Source organism: Saccoglossus kowalevskii, chromosome 13 (assembly GCF_978046115.1).
Source record: "Saccoglossus kowalevskii chromosome 13, keSacKowa6.1, whole genome shotgun sequence".
Taxonomy (NCBI): domain Eukaryota; kingdom Metazoa; phylum Hemichordata; class Enteropneusta; family Harrimaniidae; genus Saccoglossus; species Saccoglossus kowalevskii.
In genome coordinates, this window is record NC_140653.1 from 16496472 (window position 1) to 16520660 (window position 24189).

General features: G+C 34.9%; 1 protein-coding gene across 1 annotated transcript in view; it reads left to right on the forward strand.

The window, feature by feature from the left end:
• The window catches only part of LOC100373912 (uncharacterized), a 36709-nt gene that overhangs the window by 2262 nt on the left and 10258 nt on the right, over positions 1-24189 (forward strand). Inside the window, exons 3-21 of the mRNA XM_085506974.1 lie at positions 3865-3989; positions 4138-4252; positions 4848-5015; positions 5380-5489; positions 5785-5877; positions 10084-10215; positions 10842-10934; positions 13673-13792; positions 17726-17947; positions 18305-18528; positions 18944-19103; positions 19382-19621; positions 20102-20280; positions 20788-20942; positions 21543-21790; positions 22150-22374; positions 22606-22710; positions 23242-23379; positions 23699-23872. Of these exons, the coding sequence (XP_085363100.1) occupies positions 3865-3989; positions 4138-4252; positions 4848-5015; positions 5380-5489; positions 5785-5877; positions 10084-10215; positions 10842-10934; positions 13673-13792; positions 17726-17947; positions 18305-18528; positions 18944-19103; positions 19382-19621; positions 20102-20280; positions 20788-20942; positions 21543-21790; positions 22150-22374; positions 22606-22710; positions 23242-23379; positions 23699-23872 (3026 nt within the window). The remainder of the gene's footprint in view (positions 1-3864; positions 3990-4137; positions 4253-4847; positions 5016-5379; positions 5490-5784; positions 5878-10083; positions 10216-10841; positions 10935-13672; positions 13793-17725; positions 17948-18304; positions 18529-18943; positions 19104-19381; positions 19622-20101; positions 20281-20787; positions 20943-21542; positions 21791-22149; positions 22375-22605; positions 22711-23241; positions 23380-23698; positions 23873-24189) is intronic.

Sequence of the window (24189 nt, forward strand, 5' to 3'; positions counted from 1 at the left end):
ATGTTCACATCATTCACTCAATTTTGCCTGGGTTACCTTAACGGCAGTGTATACACAGTGACAATACAAATTTGAACATAATTACTAGTATACTGTACATGTATATCATCTTATAAAAAGCGTAGTAGTTTATTGATGGGCAATATAATTTGATGTGAAAATAACTTACCATATTTGCTCTATTAAAAGTGCATGTGCACCAGACACTGCATTTATTGTATGGATTTTGACACACCTTTGTCATTCACATAAGCACATCCGGTAACTAATAACTTACAGTACTTGTATTGAGAGTTGTTTACTAAATAACTCAGAATGTTTGTCATTGTGTATGGTATCTGATTTGGCCAGGTAGATTTGGAAATAAAACCTGTAGTAGTAAAGTTGATAGTGTGTTAGTCATTTATCAGGGTGGAGTCGGTGTACATAAACGACAAAATATTTTATTTCAACTGTGCATATTTTATATTAATTATGGTAACTGATATAACTTTTGAAAACAGTTGAAAATTCATTATAAACTTTTATAATGTGTAAAATAAAAAAACAAAAAAAAACATGTAAATTTGACAAATTGACTATCCAATATCCTTTTTGTGTCTAAGTAGTTTGCATGTACTAGCTGGATTATTGATTTGCAAGCCTTGCATGTGTCTGCAGAGGTACTGTTTATGTTGTCAATTCTGTATATTAAAGAGCGGAAGTCATCGTCTGCGCATGCGGCAGATAGCTATAGCGTGCCATTGTTTACAAACAAGCATCTACCCATGAGCCTTTGCGTTTTTAGCATGTGTTGTTATCGTCGATTGGGACTCGATTCTCGTGTGTGCGCAGGTGACAACCCTCTCGCTTTAATTATTAAATTTCTTGCAAATGAAAATTGGAATATGGTGTCAAATTCTAAAGTGTTCAAATGATGTATAATAATCCCTGCAATAATCCCTGTCATGTTGTAATTCTTTATGTCAAACTTATCTAATGAATAATGTATAAGTGTGGTATCATTAACATCCTGTGACATATAAATGCTGTCAATAATCTTTAATATATTATGTCAGCTTTAAGTCCTACTAATGATATTCCTGTATATGTATAGTAGTTTTTCTTGACTAGAAATTAAAAATTTATATTTTTCTCACTGAAATACTCCCTCAGAATGCTTCGTCATGAGGAGCCAGTTATTATTGCTGCCATTTGGAGTCTCACAAGATAAACCAGCATATTTTTTTTTTCACATATTTAAATCAGTTTTGACTAGGACCTTTAGCCAGAAGAAATTATTGCAGTTTGTTCTTAATTCACAATGATAATATGATAATGTGTAACATTTTGGCAGGGTGAAATTATAGTGGTATTCTTACTGGACGAAATAAGCCATTGTCACAATGCCTTTTATTTGAGATCGTTGTTAAAATGTGTGTGTGAACAGAATACGCTGTTGTGGCGTCGGCGTTTTGACACCGTCGTAAAGGGGTTGGACCAGATCCTAAACGCCATTGTCACACCGGCTCTTGCACAACACAATATACCTTGTGAACACAATACGACGACCAAACGCCCTCTATCGTCAACTTATTTATGCTTGTCATTACACAAGATGGCGTCAGAGGTTACAGGTCGAATGTCGAACTGATCAGCTGAAGAAACAAGATTACTGATATTTGTATGGAGAGAATCGAATATTCAAAGAATGATGGACCGAACGTCTAGGGATGCTAGAGTATACGCTGTGATTGCAAAAAAAAAAAAAAAAAAGCGACTGAAAAGGGGTTGGACAGGACGTCATTACAATGTCATCAGAAGATCAAAACTTTACGTATAAAGTACAGAGAAGCGACTGAGCACAACTACAGAAGTGGTAGAGATCTGAAAACTATGCCATTTTGGGATGAACTACACAAAATATCAGGTGGAAGGCCAGCATTCAATCTTCAAACACCGGTGTTTTTACTAAGTAAGAACGCGAGCAGACAATTCAGCAGATTATCTAACATATAACAACAAATCATTGTCAACACCAGCATTTTTTTAGATGTGTGAAAACGTAGCTTATGAAAGTGAAAGGATTACATGTAATCTATCTGTTTGTCACTGTAATCTGTTAAGTAAATTTACTAAGATTAGTTTATGATTTCTTTATGTTCACAAAATTTAGCAGGACTGACATGTACTCTATTTCAAATTGTACATAAGTATGTCTTCATTAAATTTCATTATTCTCCCAGGAGCAATTACTGTCTCCTTGGCCTTACACAAATCATTCCTGTTACTATACACGGCTGTTATGGCTGCTTTCCATAATACATTCTGTGAGAAAGTCAAATGACCTACTACAATTATATCAAAGTAAATTGATGTGGAAATATTCAGTTCTAAAAAGAAAGGAATTATGAATAACAAAATTTGCAAATAAAAAAATTCCAAGATACAAGGATACCGGTATTTGGAATCTGGTGGCATTTAATATGCCTCATGGACCACAAAGGTCACACATCCTGGTATATGAATTTACCGTAAATAAGAATTTTTTGATTACTGCTTTATTTCTCATATGTAAGCAACCATTCATTTGAAATCCAAAAACATTTTAACGTGGCAAACAGCGAGATATCTATTGGCTCTTTTGGTAGTGTATGCACTTATGTAAATTACATTTGTGTTTCTATTGTCAAAATAATTAATATTTTACTAAATTAGTATAAAACAAATTTTGGTTTATATTGGCTTCTATTAGAGGAGATACGGTACATGTATAATGTTTGAGAAAAATATAAAAGCAGAAAGTGCTAAGATGTCTGAATGTTAATATTTGTGTATCTTGCATCTGTTACCCACCCTCTTGCAATACAGTGCTTAAGATGTCAAAAGTCAACTTTTCAAAAAGTGGTATCTAATAAAAACCAACCAATAATAATTGTAAACTACTGTAAAACATGTCATTTTCGCGAGCATTTCTTTTTAGCGAATTTAGCAAGAGAACTGATTCGCAAATTCAAGATGTTGCTAATGACTTTATTATAAATTCAAAAAGGCTTGGGGATTTGTATACAGTAATCCAGAACATAAAGATCTGGGACGCTTCCTAATTACACTTGACAGTTTTTCTTTGTTTTTATGGAGGTGATAACTTTGCATTTGTTTTGGCATGCAACAGACAAGTATTGTGAAAACAGGAAATCAGCAATGACAAGAGAGATTCGCTAAATAAAAATTTCGCTATTACGTCATTTTACCATAATTCGCTAAAATTGCATGTCGCTTTTTCAACATGTTTTACAGTATTTAATTTTATCAATTTGATTGTATTTGTACAATTTTGATAAACTCAAATGATATGTCTCTTCATCCAACGAATGATCAATCCTACATTTGTACATGTATTTTTTACTCCTTACAGGATGTTACCTTCTTTTACTACCGTACGAAACCGCGTTAGCGCCTAGGGTCCTCAACTCAGAAAATCGTGATTTTTTTAGGGGTGGGCACTTACCCAAGCACCCCCCCTAAAAAAAAAGTGCAAATGACATTTTTAATTCACCATGTGACAAATTGAGGGGGATATTATATCTTTGAGGGAAAATTACGAAATTAGTTGCGTCGTCATCGACTTTTACAATGAAGAAACAGAAATGGTCACAAAAAATATGTAGATTTTATTACAATATTAATTACGTACCACCTAAATTTACGAGATTAAAAATACTAGAGTCTGTTGGAATACAGTCAAGGTCAAAGAGACGTTTAAATTTATCCGGCAGTCTATAAATTTTTCTGATATTCTGAAGTGTTCCAACACTTTGACTTTACTCAGCTACGGTTCATACATGTACATGGTTTTATCATCATATAATTATTTTTTTGTAGTTATCAATGGTAAAAACAACAATGATGACAGCGAGGATCCAGGCACGTCTGGAAATGGTACTAAACAAGGAAGTTATATATCAGTAAAAGAAGCCAGTAATATATCAAGGCAGTCACTTAACAGAGTAAGTCGGATCAAATTCATTATGCTTTATGATAAACTTTATATTACGTGTAGTAAACACTAGTAAAATGACCTTGCTAAAGCCGAATATCCGACTGGTTGTTTGAAAAAAAGTTTTAAATGATTTTGACTTATTCTTGTTTTTGTAGAATGTGCCCAGTCCAGAAAAGCTAATAATATCATCATCTGACGACAGTTCAGGTAGTGCCGGAAAAAAATTCAAGAATAATGTTATAGAGCCGAGTGATAATGTCTCCCGTAAAGGTAGGTTAGCTAGTACATTTGATCACCTTTTTGTTTAGTTATATATGTAAGCTGAATCATTGTATACCAACTTAAAGTAACATTCATGCTTACACTCTCAATTTCATTTGCTCATTAGAACAATGTCATTTGCTCGCATACATGTATACCATATTTGCTTCATTGCATCTCAGAATTTATTTTTGCTATTTTCACTGAAGGGGTGATTAAGTAGAAATAAAATCCAGCGATTATACCTTTTTTTCCTATATTTTACATTCAACTCATCAAAAATCAGTGAAAATTAACTCCATACAAAACACTCAATAAGTCCTTTCCAAATATTATTAATATTAATCCAGCTAAAATAAAGTATTTTACAATATGTTAGCATATACAAAAATGTACTCTGCTGATAGAGCAAATACAGTAAAGCAATTGTGTTGTTAGCGAGGGACCACTCACTGGAGAATTAACAGTGGTCTGAATGAGGTTATAGTGATTACATGCATGTACCTTAGTATCTGCATTGTTGCTATTTTATATATTTATTGCAAAACATCTGGAATTTTGATGAAAGAACTAAATTTAAAAACTTTTTTTTTTTTTTTTACAGCATGGACTGATGGTAATAACAGGGAGACCCCACGAATACATTCCTCAAGACCTGCTTCTGGTGTACCAAGAACTGTTTCTAGTATGGGTAGTGTAAGCTCTATTATAACAGTGGAGGAAGCCAGACCTGAATCACGATTAGATCGCACATCTATGATAATAGACCCAGGTATGTACACCAGCAACTCTTTCCATCAGTCCTTGAAGATGACACTGATGATATCAACAGGATACATTGAATTTTAATTCTGTTTTATAACACTCGGCAAACTATGGATAGTTGTTTTTGTTTTGCTGACGTGTGTGTTCGCAGTGACTCGTTGGCAAGAACCAGTTGTACACATTTAAAGGTATAAGAACGGCATTCTTTGCTGCCCTTATTAATAAATGTATGTCTGACATACATGCACCCATGTTGGTTGGCACAAATATAAACAAATGACATTACAGTGTGTCGCCATATTACAAGACCCTGCTTGTTTTATATTCTATTTCTTTGTGAAATTCACTCATCCTTTTGGATTTGTTGTCAGATACACGGAGTCTAGTATCTAGATCCAGTAGAACTCAATTACAGCCACCAGAATTAGATTCACAGAATGCCTATGTACCTTACCTGTATGCAAGAGACTGCCTAGCTAAGGTAATTATAGAAGTTCATCTAAAGATTTTCATAGCAATTTGTGTTTTCTCTCAAGGAATGAAAAAAAGAAAATTATTTGTTTGTCAGCACAATCGTATTTTTAATTCTGATGCACATTTTATGTATCCTTAGTTACTGGGGTAATCTTTTAAAAAAAAATGTAAGAGTTTATTTTGTTGAAGTTGACAAAAGTTTACGTTGGGTTAAATGAATCATATTGATACTTTATGGATGTAATCTAGCGCAATGATGTGACTATGCCATGTGTTAATAATTTTTTTTTTTTTTCACACAGGTAATGGATGATATGAAGAGAATGAAAATCAGCCATGTGAAAATAGTTCACCAAATAGAGGAAAATTATAAGAGTATTGAGGACGAAACACAGGTGAGAATGATTTTTACTTATTTAAACTAACCTTGTCTTGACATGATAGCACATGGTATTTATAGTACTTTGTTGTAAGTAAATTTATTAGTGATTGAACTCTCTTCCAAGGGCATTGAAAAATGAACTAGACTAGGAAACTGTAAACCATAGAAAGAGAGGGACAGGCAACTACAGTGTTTCTTTCGTTTTAACCTGGGTTATAATCCTAAAATCCTATTAACGAATAAACAACCATCTATTTATTTGCACTGTCGGCAGCACTCGTGAAATCCAATCAGTTTCGAAAATTCAGAATTTTGACTTTTGTAAAGCAATTTACCAACTAAAATACCCTAATTGCTTTGAAAATGACACGATTCAAGTAAAAAATGCAATACTTTGAACAACAGATGTTTTTTTTTTGACAAATCGGGCGAAATTACAGCGATCTAAAACAAACTAGGTCAGCCATTTCCGGTGTAAGCCGACTTTCACACGTTTTCAAACAATTTAGAAAAATTCTGAATTTTGAATGTCATCAAATTAAAATACCCTACAGTGTTCTCCACAAGGGGTTTTAGGCGGGTGGCCCGCCCATCAAGTTTTACGGCCGCCCAGTAACTCTCAACACCCGCCCACCAACGTACATCCAGCTGAAATTATTTGTAAAAAGCTTGCATTGTTCTTCCCAAGCCTAAACAAAAGAGTAGTTACCCAATCCTTTATTTTGCTATTGTTTCAAGAGTCCAAACATAGACAATGACCACTGGAAGTCTGTAAGCAGTTATCAAGTGTATTCATGGCAATGTGTCAATCGCCTGAATTCATTGTTGCCCGACATTGTTGCCACTTATTGCTCACGATACGCAACTACAGTGGTTTCAATTTACAGCTGTATTTTTAATAATCGCCTTCCGACCACGAATGAAATGTATATGCACAGAAAATAAACAAATATATTAGCAGATTGCATGTAAACTTGAACAAAAATTAAAATTCTAGCCGTATTAACAACGTTCACTCGATTTTCATCGTGAAAATAGCATGGAGAAGGCAAACTGGTGACCTTTTGGCCTACTCCATTCAACGACCATTGGGCACCCACCGCTGTTGGCGCTGTAACGATTAAGTATCTAAGTTGCATCGGGGAACAGCACATTCTGGGTGTTCGTGTACTGAATTCGGAAAGCGGTAATAAACATCAAACATGCCTGCCGGATTAGTTTACCGCGAGAATTCGTAATTGAATAATATTTTAGTTATCTTTTCCACGTACTTTTTTCAATTTATCCATTTTTTATGTCTAATCTTTCGAGAACATGGCAGATTCTCTTATTTTGCCGATTGCTAGCATTTTTTCTTGAATTCCAAAACAACGTGTGAAAACGCAACGTATCGTGACCGTACATGCATAAATGCATCTTACCGTCTGTCGGCACAGGTGAGTACTGATGCCACAAATAAAAATGGGTTTTGTTTTGACAAATCGTTCGTTTTGGCTTCGAGGTCAAATCACCTCGTATATTTTCTACATTATAACTCAATTATGTTTTGTACCTGCTCTTTGTTACTCGAATTGCATTTCATGAACATAGAATAATTTGAGAACGTATAAATCAACGATTTCAAACATTTTGCATTTCGTAAATATTGATAGTGACCAATCTGTTTGTATTTCAAAAAATTGTAACATGTTTCAATTAAATTAAAAAGAGTATAGTAAATATAGAGTATAGTATAGTAAACTTAGTGTGTATTGCAGTTCATGACATAAATGCTAAAATGCTGTATGTAAATGATATGCAAATTTATGCTAATTAAGCCGCCCACCAGCTATTTTGGATTGTGGAGAACACTGCCCTAATTACTTCGAGAATTGCACGACTCAAGTAAAAACCGCAATAAGTTGAACAACAGATGTTTTATTTTTGAGAAATCGGGCGAAAATAATGCAATCAAAAAAGATCAGGTCAGCCATTTTCGTTGTCGGCTGATTATCACACGTTTCCAAACAGTTTGGAAAATTCAGAATTATGACTTTTATAAAGCAATTTACCATCTAAAATACCCTAATTGCTTTGAAAATGACACGATTCAAGTAAAAACCGCAATAATTTGAACAACATGTTTTATTTTTGAGAAATCGGGCGAAAATAAAGCGATCTAAAAAAAATCTAGACAATCAAAAAAAATCAGAATTATGACTTCAAAATATAGACTAGCAAAACTACTGTACTTATCCGGGTAAGAGCCCATGCCTGGACAAACGCCCACCCCCCACTTTTGACACAATAAAGAAGTTGAGGTCATATCCCGGCACATGCCCAGGGGGGTCTTTTTCTACACAAAACAAAAAACAAAAAACTATTTTCTATTCGTTGACTGTGGTTGTATTAACTGTTGACTTTCTTAGTCTGTCGTGATACTTATAAAAATTGTTAATTGCGTAAAACAAGGGGTGAACGCAAAATAGCTGTGACAGCTTTCTGCCTTCAGGGCAGTGCGTTCACCGCTGATTTTTTTCAGAATCATAACAGTCAGCAAGTCTATAAAAATAAATATTAAATCAGAAACGATAGTTCTCTTTTTGAAATATGTCGTGGCCCTAAAAAGGGCCAGCCGTTTGGTGTGTGCTTCTTTAGAAACGATTCAAGCAAATCGTATAAGGAGAGCCGCTAAGCAAGTGTTCACCTTTAACGTCGTCGACAATGAAAACAATGATGCAATATTGTACCTGGGAGAATGAAATCACGTTATTTTGGCTTTATAAATATTTTGTAGCAGCTTGCGAATCCATAACTGGGCCAGCAATTTTGCAATGCCACGCCGAAGACTGACAACTTTTTTACCATCTTTTATCACCGTTATTGCATTTCTGTCATGAAAACTATTCTTCTGTCGTTGGATAAAAAAAAACTTCCTATTTCAAGTCCACCCCGATATCCATATAGTGAGACATTCCAACCGCTGGAACTTGCTGAATGATAACTTTCACCGTGATTAATAAGCGTCGATTCTGATAGAAAGCAATGCCACGATTTGACCACGATTTGATCTTTATGATGAAATACTTGTAGTTATGTCATTCTTAGCCAATCAGTAAAGCAGATGCATAAAGGTCAAAGATGATTGCTAAACTGTAAACAAAAGCATCTTGTGCCATCGCAGCAGAGCGACCCCATTTTTCTTGTCTCTTTATTATGATTAGACATGAATGAAAAGTGCCAAGCTGACAGACTACGAAATCCGTGGATTAAAATTGCTAAGTCCAAATTGTGTGGGACGATATCGACGAACTTCAGGAATAGGGATTGTAGGGATTTTGTATGACGCTACAGTGACGCCGACTTGGACATTTGAGGTTTTTGAGTTTGACGAAGATGGCAATGAACGTACAAATAAAGTTCTGAGAAGTTTTTTCAAACAGCTATGAATTTTTATAATTTTTACTGTGTAAATTTGTAAATTATTATTGATCTTGTATGACGGTTTATTCGTAATTTGTCGAGACCGGAAATCATTTTACGCAGCTTAACCCCTGACATTTTAATTCATTTTGAGTTCACGCGTATTGGGCGTGTTTGTCGGCGGGAAAATCCTAATTCAAATGATTCCTCACTGTCGATTTTTAGTATTTCTGGTTTATTTGTCACATTATAAGCAATACATTATTTTTGTTTTACTTCTAGTGTTGCATATTGTTCATTTATTTCCGTTGCATGTTTTCATTTGCCGTTCTATTCCCTGCCGCAGTTCGATCTGCGTGTTGTCAATTTTAGCGAATTTTCGTTTTTTTGCTGGGGATCTCCTGGCAAATGCCCACCCCTTCTTTTTGGCAATTTTCCATGTTCAAGACCCTGGGCTTATACCCGGATAATTACGGTGAAATACATGAGTATCTTTGAAAATAGAATGATTTAAGTGAAAATACGATATTTCAAACAACAACTGTTTTTATTTTCCTGAAAACAGGCGAAAATGTGGCAGTGTTTAAACTGTGCGGCTGATTGATTGTGAGTGATGTCATCCGGCTTCCTTAGCTGGGTCATTTGTGTATAACTGTAGTAACCCACGTTGCACGCCGGATGTCGTGAAATCCTTTGTTTTATAATCCAGTTGCCGTCCCTCTCTTTCTAAGGTCTGTGTGTGAACTCACTAATTATTTACTTGATTTATTTATATTTATTTTATGCTAATTGGGGTGCTGTTTTGTTCATCATACAGGGTCAATTCAACGCTTTTGTTATCAGTCTGAGACTACATTTCTCAACGAAAGTTAATACATTCAAGCAAGTGATAGAAATCCACAGGGAAGAATTCAAAAGGCATCAAGGTTATTGGGATGAAACCTTAGCTGTAAGTGACATCCCCTCCATATATTTTCATTGTAATGTTGGCTCTGTGTTCAGCAGCTTGAGAAATGGTTCAAAGTGACAAGAATAGTATATGACAAGCCTTTTTACTTGTATGACGGTCATCTTCAGTCACATGACAATCATCGTCAGTCACATGACAATTATCGTCAGTCACATGACAATCAGCTTCAGTCACATGACATTCATCTTCAGTAACACAATGTTCATCTTTAGTCGCATGATATTCATCTTCAGTCACATGATATTCATCTTCAGTCACATGACGTTCATCTTCAGTCACATGATGCTCATCTTCAGTCACATGACGCTCATCTTCAGTCACATGACATTTATCTTCAGTCACATGACATTTATCTTCAGTCACGTGACGTTCATCTTCAGTCACATGATGTTCATCTTCAGTGACACGACAATCATCTTCAGTCACATGACGTTCATCTTCAGTGACACGACGTTCATCTTCAGTGACACAACGTTCATCTTCAGTCACATGACAATCATCTTCAGACACATGACAAGCATCCATAAATTAGCTCATGTTTTACATTTGATATTTTCTGTATTTAAACATATTCTTTATTTATTTATTTACTTCTATAAATCTAGAGTTTAAGTGCCAGAAATAAGCAGCTACTGAAGGACAAGAAGAGACTTCTCATTATCAATAAAGTAGAAATTGAAAGACTGGAAAAAGAGAAGGTAATACTTTTTGACTCCCATGTGCGAAGCACAAAATGGGAGTCTTTGCAGTTAGTGTGTATGTGTGTATGTGTGTGTATGTGTGTATGTGTGTATGTGTGTATGTGTGTATGTGTGTGTGTGTGTATGTGTGTCCGACTGTTCCACTGCTATCTCAAGAACCATACATCGGTTTTTGATGAAACTTGGTGCATAGATGCTCTGGGCCAATGCGCAGATTTGATTAGGTTTTGGTAAAAATCCATGCTCGTTAATTACCTAATTTGCATGATAATTAGCTAATTTTTAGCTGTTCTATGACTGTTCCACTGATATCTAAAGAACCACTCATTGGATTTTGATGAAACTTGGTACATAGATGCTCTGAACATATGCGCAGATTTGATTAATTTTTGGTAAAAATCCGTGCATATTAATTACCTAATTTGCATGATAATTAGCTATTTTTTAGTGGTTCCATGACTGTTCCACTGATATCTAAACAACCACTCATTGGATTTTGATGAAACTTGGTACATAGATGCTCTGAACTAATGCTAGGTTTTGATTAGTTTTTGGTAATAATCCGTGGATACTAATTACCTAATTTGCATAATGATTAGTCAATTTTCGGTTTTTCCACTGATATCTCAAGTACTAATCATCACATTTCAATGAAACTTGGTACATAGATGTCATACGACACTGCACAGACCTGATAGTTTTTAAGGTAATATCAGTACATATTAATTACCTAATTTGCATAATTAACCAATTTTAAGCTTTCACACTGATATCTAAAGTACCGTAAAAACTCCAAAATTTCGACCGGTTTTAAATAATTGGTGTTCGATATGTGACGTGTTTTTATAGTCAAAATTAAGGTGCATTTTCGGACGGTCGAATTTTTCAGAATAGAAATCAGCAAATGAAAAAATGGGGATGATAGACAGTGTGCTTCATTAGTTTTTAAAAAATGCAATGTCCGTCAATTGACGTAAACTTCCTCATGTTTCACGGTAAAAGCAAAGGTCGTGGCCGAATTGTAACTCAAAATCTAAACAAAGTCATCAATCAGTGAGTATTATGACAAGCAAAACAAAACATCAAGACGCGGAGAAGAGGTCAGCACAAAACTAATAGGTCAAAAGACAAAGCTGTCTCGCACTACCTAGAAAAACTTGCGAATGTTCGAAGTACAGGTACCCATTGGACAAAAGATGCATGGAAGTTTAGCAAACTATCTCCCCGACCCAGTGCAATGTATCCGGTTAGAATCAAAGCTCACGTGTCCCTTATTTGAGGGACCAAATTCTGCCGTAAATTCGCCCTTGGATTAAAAAATAAAATGGGATTTAAGAAAATAAAATGGGACTTTTAAGGTGTATTTTGGCGTCATTTTTCGGACATTTCAATCAATCCTGCCGGCTAAAATAGAGTCTAAGTTTTACCGTAGTCATTGACGTTTGTCTATTCAAGAGTACACGTGTATGATTTTTATCGTGACTAGCGTGAGCGGGTAAGCTTCCTTTCGAGAATGAGCTGTTATCACTGTGAACAATGTTAAATTATTCTTCAGATGACCAGTTTATTTTTTAAAAACAACTATTTTTTTTATTTAAAAAAAATCATGCCGTTTTCGCATCAAAATCCAAGCCAAAATATCGTACTACAACACCAATTTCTTCCGCATTGCGTTCAATAACATTAACATATTTAAATAAGCTATGGTAATTTGAACACGTTGGCTTTTTGATTGGTTAATTAGCGATTTGACCTATTTGACCTAAGAGAACATGGCGGATATCCTACAGCATCAAACGTTTATACGAGACCGCAATCATTCGCTTACGATGAAACTAAGTTGACTTTTATTTGTATTTCATAACCATTCAACAAATTTATTTTGTGTACATTATTATAATCACTACTGAGTACAGTAATAATCAACAATTCAGAAACGCAACATGCCGAGATTTTTGTGTTCGTTTTTATTTGAAACTTCGTTTATTTAGAATATATTTTCGTTACCAATAAAATAAAAATCTCTCAGTCAATCAGAAACCCGGATTCATGCCTTCGAGGAAGGTCCCGTTTGAACGCTCACATCGTTTTTTTTTTCGTTTGGGGGAAAACTAAAACTGGTCGCAATTTTCGAATAAGAATGAGTCGGCAATTTTTAGTGGAGTCGAAAATTTGTAGGTAAATAAAACACAGAAACCGGCAAATAAATAGGCGGCCGAATTTTTAGAGGGGTCGAAATTTTGGAGTTTTCACGGTACTAATTATTCCATTTCAATGAAACTTAGTATAAAGATGCTCTAGGACAATGTACAAACCTAATTAGTTTTGGGTAAAAATCTGTTCATATTAATTCCCTAATAAGCATAATAATTCATAATTTTTTGGTTCTAATCACATTTCAATTAAACTTGGAGACATAGATTTTCTGTTACATTGCGCAGAACTCATTAGTTTTACACTCAAATCTGGTCATATTAATTTTCTGATTTGCATAATTAGTTTTCAGCTAAGTAATTTCGAATTATATTTAATGTGTCTCCAATACTCTCAGCACATGGGAGTTCTTTCTAAGCTTTCTTTGATTATTTACTTTTATTATTTCTTGGATACTGTAACCCAGGCTGTTTAAACTGGAAACGTTAAAAGAGTATTGTATCTCAATGTAAAATTGTACAACTGAAATATGTTCTATTGGGATTGTGTCTGCTTTGTTAATTATTCTGTTTTTATTTCAGGAGCAAACAATTACAGAATTAACTCACCAAATTGACAAGGAGCATGGACAGTACACGCTAGCTACTAAAGACTATGAAAACTTGAAGAAAAAATATGAATGTGAAATAGAAGAAAAGAAGGTAAATGTATTTCATGTGCATTTATTTACACTGTAGTGTTGTGTTTATTTTTAGTCCCCGTTCGGACGCAGTCCGAAAACGGGGACTTATGTTTTGCCCTGTGTGCGTCCGTGCGTCCGTGATCACCTGTATCTTGAACATGCATGGACCGATTAAGTTCAAACTTCACTCATACATCACACATTATATGGGACATATGCACATGCATTTTTTTCATGATCCGATTAACGATAGCCGAATAGCGGCCATTTTAAGGCCGAAAATGCATCAAAATCGCACATTTTCACCATTCCGGACCCGGATCTCAGTTATGCATGGACGGATTTTGTTCAAATTTGGTACATACATTAAACATAATAGGACCTTGATGCACGTCATTTTTTTTTTTGGATCGGGTTCGAAATGGCCGACTGGCGGCCATTTTGTTTTAAAGAATTCAGTTCTGGATCTGTATCCGAGACATGTCTGGATTGATCAAGTTCAAACTTCACACACACAAGGTACATCATGTCACAAATATGTATGTGCATTTGTTTCATGATCTCATTAACGATAGCCGAATAGCGGCCATTTTAAGGCCGAAAATGCATCAAAATCGCACATTTTCACCATTCCGGACCCGGATCTCAGTTATGCATGGACGGATTTTGTTCAAATTTGGTACATACATTAAACATAATAGGACCTTGATGCACGTCATTTTTTTTTTTGGATCGGGTTCGAAATGGCCGACTGGCGGCCATTTTGTTTTAAAGAATTCAGTTCTGGATCCGTATCTGAGACATGCTTGGATTGATCGAGTTCAAACTTCACACACACAAGGTACATCATGTCACAAATATGTATGTGCATTTGTTTCATGATCTCATTAACGATAGCCAAATGGCGGTCGCTTTAAGGCCGAAAATGCATTGAAATCGCACATTTTCACCATTCCGGACCCGGATCTCAGTTATGCATGGACGGATTTCATTCAAATTTGGTACATACATTAAACATAATAGGACCTTGATGCACGTCATTTTTTTTTCGGATCAAGTTCGAAATAGCCGACTGGCGGCCATTTTGTTTTAAAGAATTCAGTTCTGGATCCGTATCCGAGACATGTCTGGATTGATCAAGTTCAAACTTCACACACACAAGGTACATCATGTCACAAATATGTATGTGCATTTGTTTCATGATCTCATTAACGATAGCCAAATGGGGGCCGCTTTAAGGCCGAAAATGCATTGAAATCGCACATTTTCACCATTCCGGACCCGTATCTCAGTTATGCATGGATGGATTTTGTTCAAATTTGGTACATACATTAAACATAATAGGACCTTGATGCACGTCTTTTTTTTTTTCCGGATCAAATTCGAAATGGCCGACTGGCGGCCATTTTGTTAAAGAATTCAGTTCTGGATCCGTATCCAAGACATGTCTGGATTGATCAAGTTCAAACTTCACACACACATGGTACATCATGTCACAAATAGATATGTGCATTTGTTTCATGATCTGCTTAACAATAGCGGAATGATGGCCATTTTAAGGCCGAAAATGCATCAAAATCACATATTTTCACAATTCCAGAACCGGATCTCAGTCATGCATGGATGGATTTTGTTCAGATTTAGCACAATGTGTTGTACATATGCAGGTGCATTTCGGTCATGATCTGCTTTGAATGTATATGTCACTCAAATATGAACGGAACGGGGACGTGTCATTGACAATGACTTGTTACTCTATCGCATACTAGTATTAAGGCATTCTTTAAGAAAATATTTTTTGCATAATAATCCCTTATCAGATTGTCATTTTGGTTACTATAAAGCAGAAATACAGACGACTTTTTGGACACGTTTTTCAATTTTCTACGCAATCACACATGCTCTTGAAAATCTTTCTGGTGAAGGAAACATAGTTAGATAGATAGATAAATTATTTGAAACACAAAACTTTGTATCTACAATACATTGTCCATGGTCAAGAAACTAATCTATTAACAACACACAGGGTTCTCCCCAGAAAAAATGCATAGCGCCGGGGCTAATTTGCATAATAATTTGCATATCATTTACATATCTTTCCTTCATTGATTAACAGAACTTATTTACAATTATGAATATTAGTGAGCTCAGTCACAGGGCAAATATTTTTTTAATGGAATCAACACATTATGTTTCACAATTTAGAAGAGTTTGAAACATTCTCGAAATACAAATCAAATGCTGCAGACTAAAAACACAAATAAATTATTGTTGCAATTTAATTGTTTTGTAAAATGTTGAAGGAAACGCATTCAAAACGTTAAGCCAGATTTATGTTCACGAATCTCATAATTTTATTCACTCCAAAAACATTCTCCTTCAAAAAATCGATCACGTAATTAATTGACGTATTGTTGTAATTTATTATTCGTACCATCAACTTCTAAAACGTTTACAATTACAGTAATGAGCGAACAAATAAAGCTTCAAAACGATCATCAAAGTTACGACGTGACATAACTTACTTGGCCATGTTATACACCAGTTATAGCAATAATTCAACAAATTTTACTTTTTTTTTTTTTTTTTGATATGAAATGTAAGTAAAATCCGACTTATTTTTATCGGGAGCGATTATTTTTGATCACTTGATCGCTTCGGCAAAAAAACCCAGACCCGCCATGATGTTTGTGAAACATTAGCATGTGTCCTTTGACCCGATGGGTCAAGAATGCCATTAACCAATCAAAATGCCGCATGGTAATGCCGGTAGAACCCGAAGTTTTCCGAATGGTAGTGATCATAAAGATTACATTGCGGAAGTAAAGCGATGTCGGAGCACGATGTGTTGGCATCGATTTCAATTGACAACTGCATGATAGCTTTCGAAATAGGTGATTTGCAATTTTTAAAAGGTAAATTAGGTCTTGGAAGAAGAGTTTTTACATGATTCGCAATGATAACAGTTCAAATGTATTTTACCAAATCACGCAATAAACACGTTGTTTTTTTCTTGAGTAGCGTGAACTGATCGTGAACTCCGATTTGACCATGTTATATCGAGGTGGAATTGATTTTGCAATAATTTTAGCTTTCAATCTAAAGACTGTGTCTATCGCAGAAAGTATTTACTTACAAACAAAGAGGTGCTAATTCCACAAATTTGACTAGCCGCTACGTATCGTGCGACTAGGTCTATTGTTTATAAATTATAATCCACGACTGGCAGGATGCGTGTCGGTCGGTACGCAATTATACTAACAATCAGACAATAGTCCTCGTCGGAAGCATTTCCGTGGTGGTCACTAATTTTGAGTGACGGTCGGGGCCGACCGACGTGACGAACAAAGATTTTTCACATCTGATATTGGCATGTCAAATATGAAATCAAGCGCCGAGGTGGGAACACATAGCGCCGAGGTCCCAAGTGAAGCGCCGAGATTCACAGGTATAGCGCCGCGGACCTCGGCGCTAAAAAGCCCTGGGGAGAACCCTGAACACAATAAAAACACCACATCAACAACGAGAATAAAAGTTTTAGAAATAATTTAAAATGGAATGGATGAATTTGGCAAGGCTATTGCCAATGAAGCTATCTTTTGTTCCAAGCAATTGCTCAGTACCTTGGCTTGAGAGCTCGCTATTAGTGGAGTCATAACAGAGAATTTCTTTATTAAAAACAGCATGAGCTTTTGAAATTTCACTGTTGTTACAAGTGAAAATAACATGAACTTTATCACCAATAACCTGCTAGTCACAAAGTGTACAAAGTCTTTCTACTGGAGGTATTCCTTTATAACGCAGCCTTTCAATTGGTAATGAATGGTCAGAACAATAGTTATGAACAATAGTATATGTAGTTGATTTTTTTAATAATCTTAGTAATGAAAAAAATACGGGAAAATGTTCATCAAAGGAATTATGAACATTCTGTCTATGATAAACTTTACAGGCACTGGATGATGAGTTGGAAAAGATGAAGATGGAAATTGAAAGACTGGAACTCGTGTTACAATCCCAACCTGATAGATCAGCTAGCGGTGACAGTGCTGTTGTTGGCACCGCTGTCACTGGCACGGCTGTCGCTGGCATGGCGACATCTACCACAGTTGTGAAATCACTTGATAATGAAGAAAGAAGAAAATATGAATTAGAAATCAAGTCTTCCATGAAGGTAAGGACGTCTCAGCTGTTTATAGGTATATATCTATTTCACAATGTGTGTACATTGTATCATAAGAAAAGTCTACAGTGGAGACATTTGCATCAAACAAAAACAGCAAATTTTGAAAATGTAATTCAGCCCATTATGTGTAACATCGTTTTTTATCGATTATTATCTTCTCCACTTTTTTGCTATCTAACAAATCAATGAACAGTGTGAATATTTTTGACCCTGTAAATTGTGAAAGATGCGTAATCAACATCGAAAATATTTGACATAGTAATGTTTAAATGATTAGTATTTAAAACACTCATGCAGTATCTCAGTTGTTTAAAAAGTTGATTTAATTTTTTTTATTGGTTTTAGGAACTGGCTTTGATGAAAGCAAAATATGATGCACTGATGTTACAATTTAACTTGGTGGCTGATTCTGTCTCTACTGATAAAGAGAAAACACAAGAAACTATTGTGGTGGTATCTAGTGAGAAAGATGAACTGCAAGAGGAGAGGGAAAAGTTAAAGCAGGAAATCAAGGAATGGGAAGAGAAATTCAAGAAAGAGAAGGGACGAGAGCCATCCGAGAAAGACAAGTGAGTCATTCAACTTTTCTCTTACTCGACTGTTCTCAAATGTTATACTGTGTAAACCACAGCTTTTGTGAGAGACTCATTTTTTAAAATTTTTGAGATTTTACTTGGGTTCCATAATAAAAACAGTAAAAATGACTGAAATTTCAACAATTCCCAGTAATCTAAGGCTCTGTATGCACTTTACTCTTAACTTGAAGAATACATGCTATTTTTGATTTCTCTTGAAACTGATAGAAATTACTCACAGAAAGTGCTGAAAATGTTGACACTAATTGGTTTGCTAAGAATAACCATTATATAATAACTCTCTCATACATTATAGTGCCCTCATACATCCATTCTCAACAAATCTTTTTTTTTTACTGGAAACAATTGACACATATGTGTGATGCTTTGGTAATTTTACTTTCTGCAGAAGTGGAGCTGTAAAGAAACTAGATGAAAAAGCTGAGAAAGTGGAAAAGAAAATATCTCAGTTGGATGTGAAGATTGAGACACTAAATGCTTTGAAAGAAGGTAAAGTTCCAGAACCAACAGTTGTCAAAGTGCCTGAACCTGTCGTCAAAACTATAAAGGTAAAGGACCACTGTATTGTGATGATTTAATGCAATTTCAATTCCAGAAATTTAAACCACTGTGGCAGTACAAATGTACATACTGATTTGCATAACATTTGCATAAATTTTCATAATTATTCCAAAAGTGTTACAATGACACACAAGTTTTATTTATGCGGAATATCGCTATTGTCATGATATTATTCTAAAATAGAATTATATGTGAAAAGGTTACAAAAAATAAATTTATCTATGAGTGAAATTCAACATTAGAACGATATGCAATAATTTTATAGGTTAAAGTCCCAGATCCAGAGTTAGTTGCAGCATTGGCTGCCTCAGAGAAACGCAACACTGAGCTACAACAAAAGATCCAAGAACTGGAAAACTCACTTAAAGACAAAGATAAAAATATAAAAGTTCTTCAGAAGGATAAAAAGAAACTAGTTAAGACTAAATCGGTGCAGAATTTACCTGTGAAGAGCTGGAAAGATGATAAGAATTCAAGAGTTCTGTTGGAAGCTGTTATTAACCAGGTCAGTATTACATTCAGTAAATCACAATAATCACTATATTTCCCATGGTTTGTAGACATTTTTGAGCTAATTTTGATTTTTAAATTTTTACGTAGTGTAATTTTAGTTTATGTGTTAAGTGTTTTTTTTTGCCGGAATGTTCATTAATTGTGGTTGTGTACCAGGAGACAGTAAATGACAATAAATTGTACAATTCTGTCTGATAGTTCAGTTCAAATTCTACCTGGAGTTGAATACTCAAGTGGTCAACCCTAACCTGAGTGAGTGTTCTACAGATAAGGAAGACTACTGGCTGACAGTCATTCACTATAACAGGCATTACTTTGGGAAAACCTTTGTTGATATATCGCATTTAATTGCCATATATCCCGTAATGATAGCAAGGTGGTCACAGAGCCATGTCACTTAGGCCCAAATATGGAACATGATTTCTGTGGTAGAATCTTAAATATCCTAAAGGTATATGATCATTATGTGTAGGTTCATGATATTCATGGTGAAGTGAAAAAAGCTTCTAAGAAAACGTCAACAAGACTTGAATCCACTGAAACAGAGAAGGCAAGATTGATACAAATAAGGGACCAAACCAAGCAGGATATTGATGCTTGGGTTGACAAGTATGTTGGTGAGAACGGTGCAGAACCTACGGAGTCAGACAGGTAATGGTGTATTTCATGATTTCATGTCAGTGTGCTACACTCATCTCTGGTATCTACCACTAAACAAGTATCCTGAAATTCCTCAATATAGACTTTCAGAACTATGTTGAAGGATAATAATATATTACACATAAATTTGCATTTTTCAGTGAAAATAAATAACACCAAACTTAAAATCTATCTACATGTATGCATGAACAATATCATTTCTATTATTATTATTTTGTTAATTCAAAATTGTAGATATATATATATATTCAATGCATTAATTTTTAGCTACACTGTAAGCTGCACTTGATTCTAGGTTTTGCTGGTATTAAATAAAATGTTGCTACTGGGCAAGCTTAGATACATGTCAATATTATTTATATTGGTGTAGGTAATAGTTATAGCTGCATAACCCAATGTGCGTTGACCAGTCTGTAAATCTTCAGTTCAGGTGGTAGACTCAAAATCAAATATAATTTGAATTGTATTGAGATATCATGTCATTATTCTCGATTCTAGAACTGCTGCGGCTCAGGATCTATATTCTAAATTCGATGAATACAATGCTCAATGTCTGAATAATGAAACTGACATTGTAGCCTTGACAATGATGAAAACTGGTGAGATCCCTGCTGAATTTGGTTCCCTTGCTGCTGCTACTGTGCTAGTGAAAGGTGAGTTTGCACATCATTACATGATAACCTTAGTGGTTAGCTTATGATGTGTTTATGAAGTCTAGAAACAATTTCCATTTGAAATTTTCAATTTGGATTACTGTTAAAATGTAGCCAACATCATGAGGTGTTAGCTTGACTATGTTTATACTGTATAAGTTTGAGATGATCATAACATGGCTTGTAGTCATTGTGCATCCTATCTCACAATGGCTTGTCATTGTGCGTTCTATCGCACTGATACACATGGATATAATAAATGTTTATTCATACACAATTCACACTTCTGTTGCACTATTATTATCCTTTCAATTGGCTCATCAGCTTAAAGTATAGAAGTTATTAAATTTAATGTAGTGACCCGGGATTGAAATTAATGTTATTGCAAAATCTGTATGTTCAAGATTCAAGATTTGTGCTCACTCTGTCAAAAGTTGTAGAAATACATTTTGCTTTTGAAAGTTTTTCAATTCTCAATTTAAACATGATGCATGAAGAATGAAATACTATGTACGGTACATCTTGATAGGGGCAAATACTTCACTGATTGAAAAATGTGTGAAATTTATTGTCTGAGCTAGTGTTCATGTAATCTCTAAGGTATTGGTGCAAATGCTGAACTAATGAAAGAACTTGAGGATAAGATACAACAACTAGAAGAAGAGAACAATTCTTTGAATCAGAAGAATTACCAACTAGAAGATAGATCTAGTGATTTAGAAGACAAAATTGAAGAGCTGGAGAGTGAATTAGAGATTTCAAAAAGCCAGGTTGGTGTCGGTGTTGGTGTGAGCGTGGCTGCTGCAAGTGTTGAGGTTGGTGGCGCTACTTTGGATGAAGACATTGAGGTATGTGATGCTAGATATGTATATGACTTATGGTCATGGGGATGTGCATTTTCTTTTATTACAGATTTTACGTCCTTGTTTGGAAATCCTTGTCTGAAAATGAGACTATTTTTTGGGTGTGGGTAGAGTGGAGGACATTTCATTGATGTGCATCAGCTGGTAGTTGGTACAGAGAAAATAATGTTCTTATTCATGTTATTTTAATGTGTCTCCCAATTGTACATAGGACAAGCATATTTCATTAATATGAACATTGTGGGTGGCTTTCAAATGTATTATGTGATTCTATTCTAGATGAATGATTGTTTATGTACACCAAAAATAAATACATAATTTATCTATATCATTTTCTCTCTCAGGGATTTGGAGAACAGCTGGCTGCTCTTCAAAGAAAAGTGGATGAGTCTGAGGCTCAGTTGAGAGAAGAGAAAGCAGCACATGGTAAAACGAAACAAGAACTTGAAGATTTGAAGAATGAACTTGAAAGATCTCAGGATGATAGATCAGACCAGTCATCAGAGTTGGAAGCTAAATTCCTTGCCAAGGAAAAAGCTTTGAAAGCAGAACTCAAAGCTAAAGATGAGGTGAGTGTCTAGCATTACTATTATTGTTAGTATTTTCATTTGTCAAAAATATAACTTCATCATATTTGAGTATGGTTGTCTTATTTTGTATGATGGGTATGATAGAAAGTTTGTTCCATGTACTGTTTTTTATGCCACCAAATTCAGAACAGTATCACGATACAATTTAGTGTTTGCAATACGCAATATTGTAGATTGGAAATCAAGTATTACTGCCCTATTTTTTTCCAGGATTTAACTGAATCCAAACAGAGAGTTGATGAGTTGGAAAATGAAAAATTGAAAAAACTTCCAGTTGATTCTGCCAAGGAGATTAAGAAATTACAAGAAAAACTGGTATGTATTCTAACTGTGTCTCAAATACTCAAATCCTCGTCTAGATCAATTTGAATTTCTTCAACTATATACTCACTATTAGTATATACAGACTAATGAAAATGAAAACAAAATTCTCCTACTTTTTAAAAATACAACATGTAATTATAGATTTTATAGTGAAAACATGTGTGGGGGAATGCATCTGAATTCGTTCCCATACCTGGTATGTGGTTTAATAATCAGTGTGTCTGTCCAGCATCGCAGGAATTGCAAGTTCAATATCTGTGCTCACCTGCTCACTCAGCAGTAAAGTAAAGAATGTACATTGCGTTCAATACTATAGTTGGGAATGAAAATATCAATAGAATGCGAACGTTTTGATGTCAGCTATGAATGCTGGTCTGGTCCTCAGTGCATGTGAATAAATCATAGTATTCTTAAGAACGCAATTGTTTAAATGAGTCTGTGCATTGGTCTAGTTATAATTGTTCAAATAAGATCACTGTATAAAGTATATACCATTACATACTCTCTCACTGTGTGTTACAGAAAAAGGCAGAAGCTGACAAGAAAGCAAGTGATAAAATAGCCCGAAATAAGACAGCTGAATGTGATGAAAGCAAACAGAAAGTCACTAACCTCAGCCAATCACTGGCAAAGGAAAGAGAAATCAACAGAGGTCACCAGGTAAAAATAAATAATTGAATCCTCATACGTGACCACTATTTCTCAGTTAGTCTTATTTTGGGTATTTTAGTTACATCAACTACTTTAGAATTTAGAGCCCTGGATGGCAATGTGTTATTCTGCAAAATAACAAAACTTGAATTTTTATTGCAAAATGACAACGATTAGATCTTAATGATCTCTCACAGTTCAAAATAAAGAACATTTCACGGCTTTTACAGACTTGCTAAATTCATGGAGGTTTGTATCTTGAAAATAAAATTGTGTTAACGTGCTTGATGTCTGTGATTCAATAATATTGATTCATTCAATAAATCAGGACAAACTAAAAGTGAAGATGTCTGAGAAAGATAAAGAGATGAAGGAAATGGCGTGGCAGATGGACAAGAAACAAACAGAAAGAGCTGCTGAAGAGAAAAAGAAAATGCAAATATTAGAGAAGAAGTTGAAAGAACTTCAGATTATTGCGGCTGCTGGCGGTAAAGAAGGAAAGGTGAGAAGAGTGATTATGTAAAATCCTGGTTGCTGGATGATTAATGGTGTAACATTTCATATTATATTTTGAAAGCCTTTGACGCAAGTTAAATTGAACCACGAACTAATTCAGCGTTTGTTAATTATGCGTGTCAGATTCCGAAGTTTTTATCTATAAAACCTAAAATCCCATCATGCATTTCTGTTTGAATTTAGTTTTGGGTGCATGTTAACCTTTTCACCACCAGACTTTCATGCCCAAATTTTTCTGCACTTTTTTCTTATATTTTTCAATATTTATGGAAATGAACCCTAAATTTGGAGCCAACAGACAAA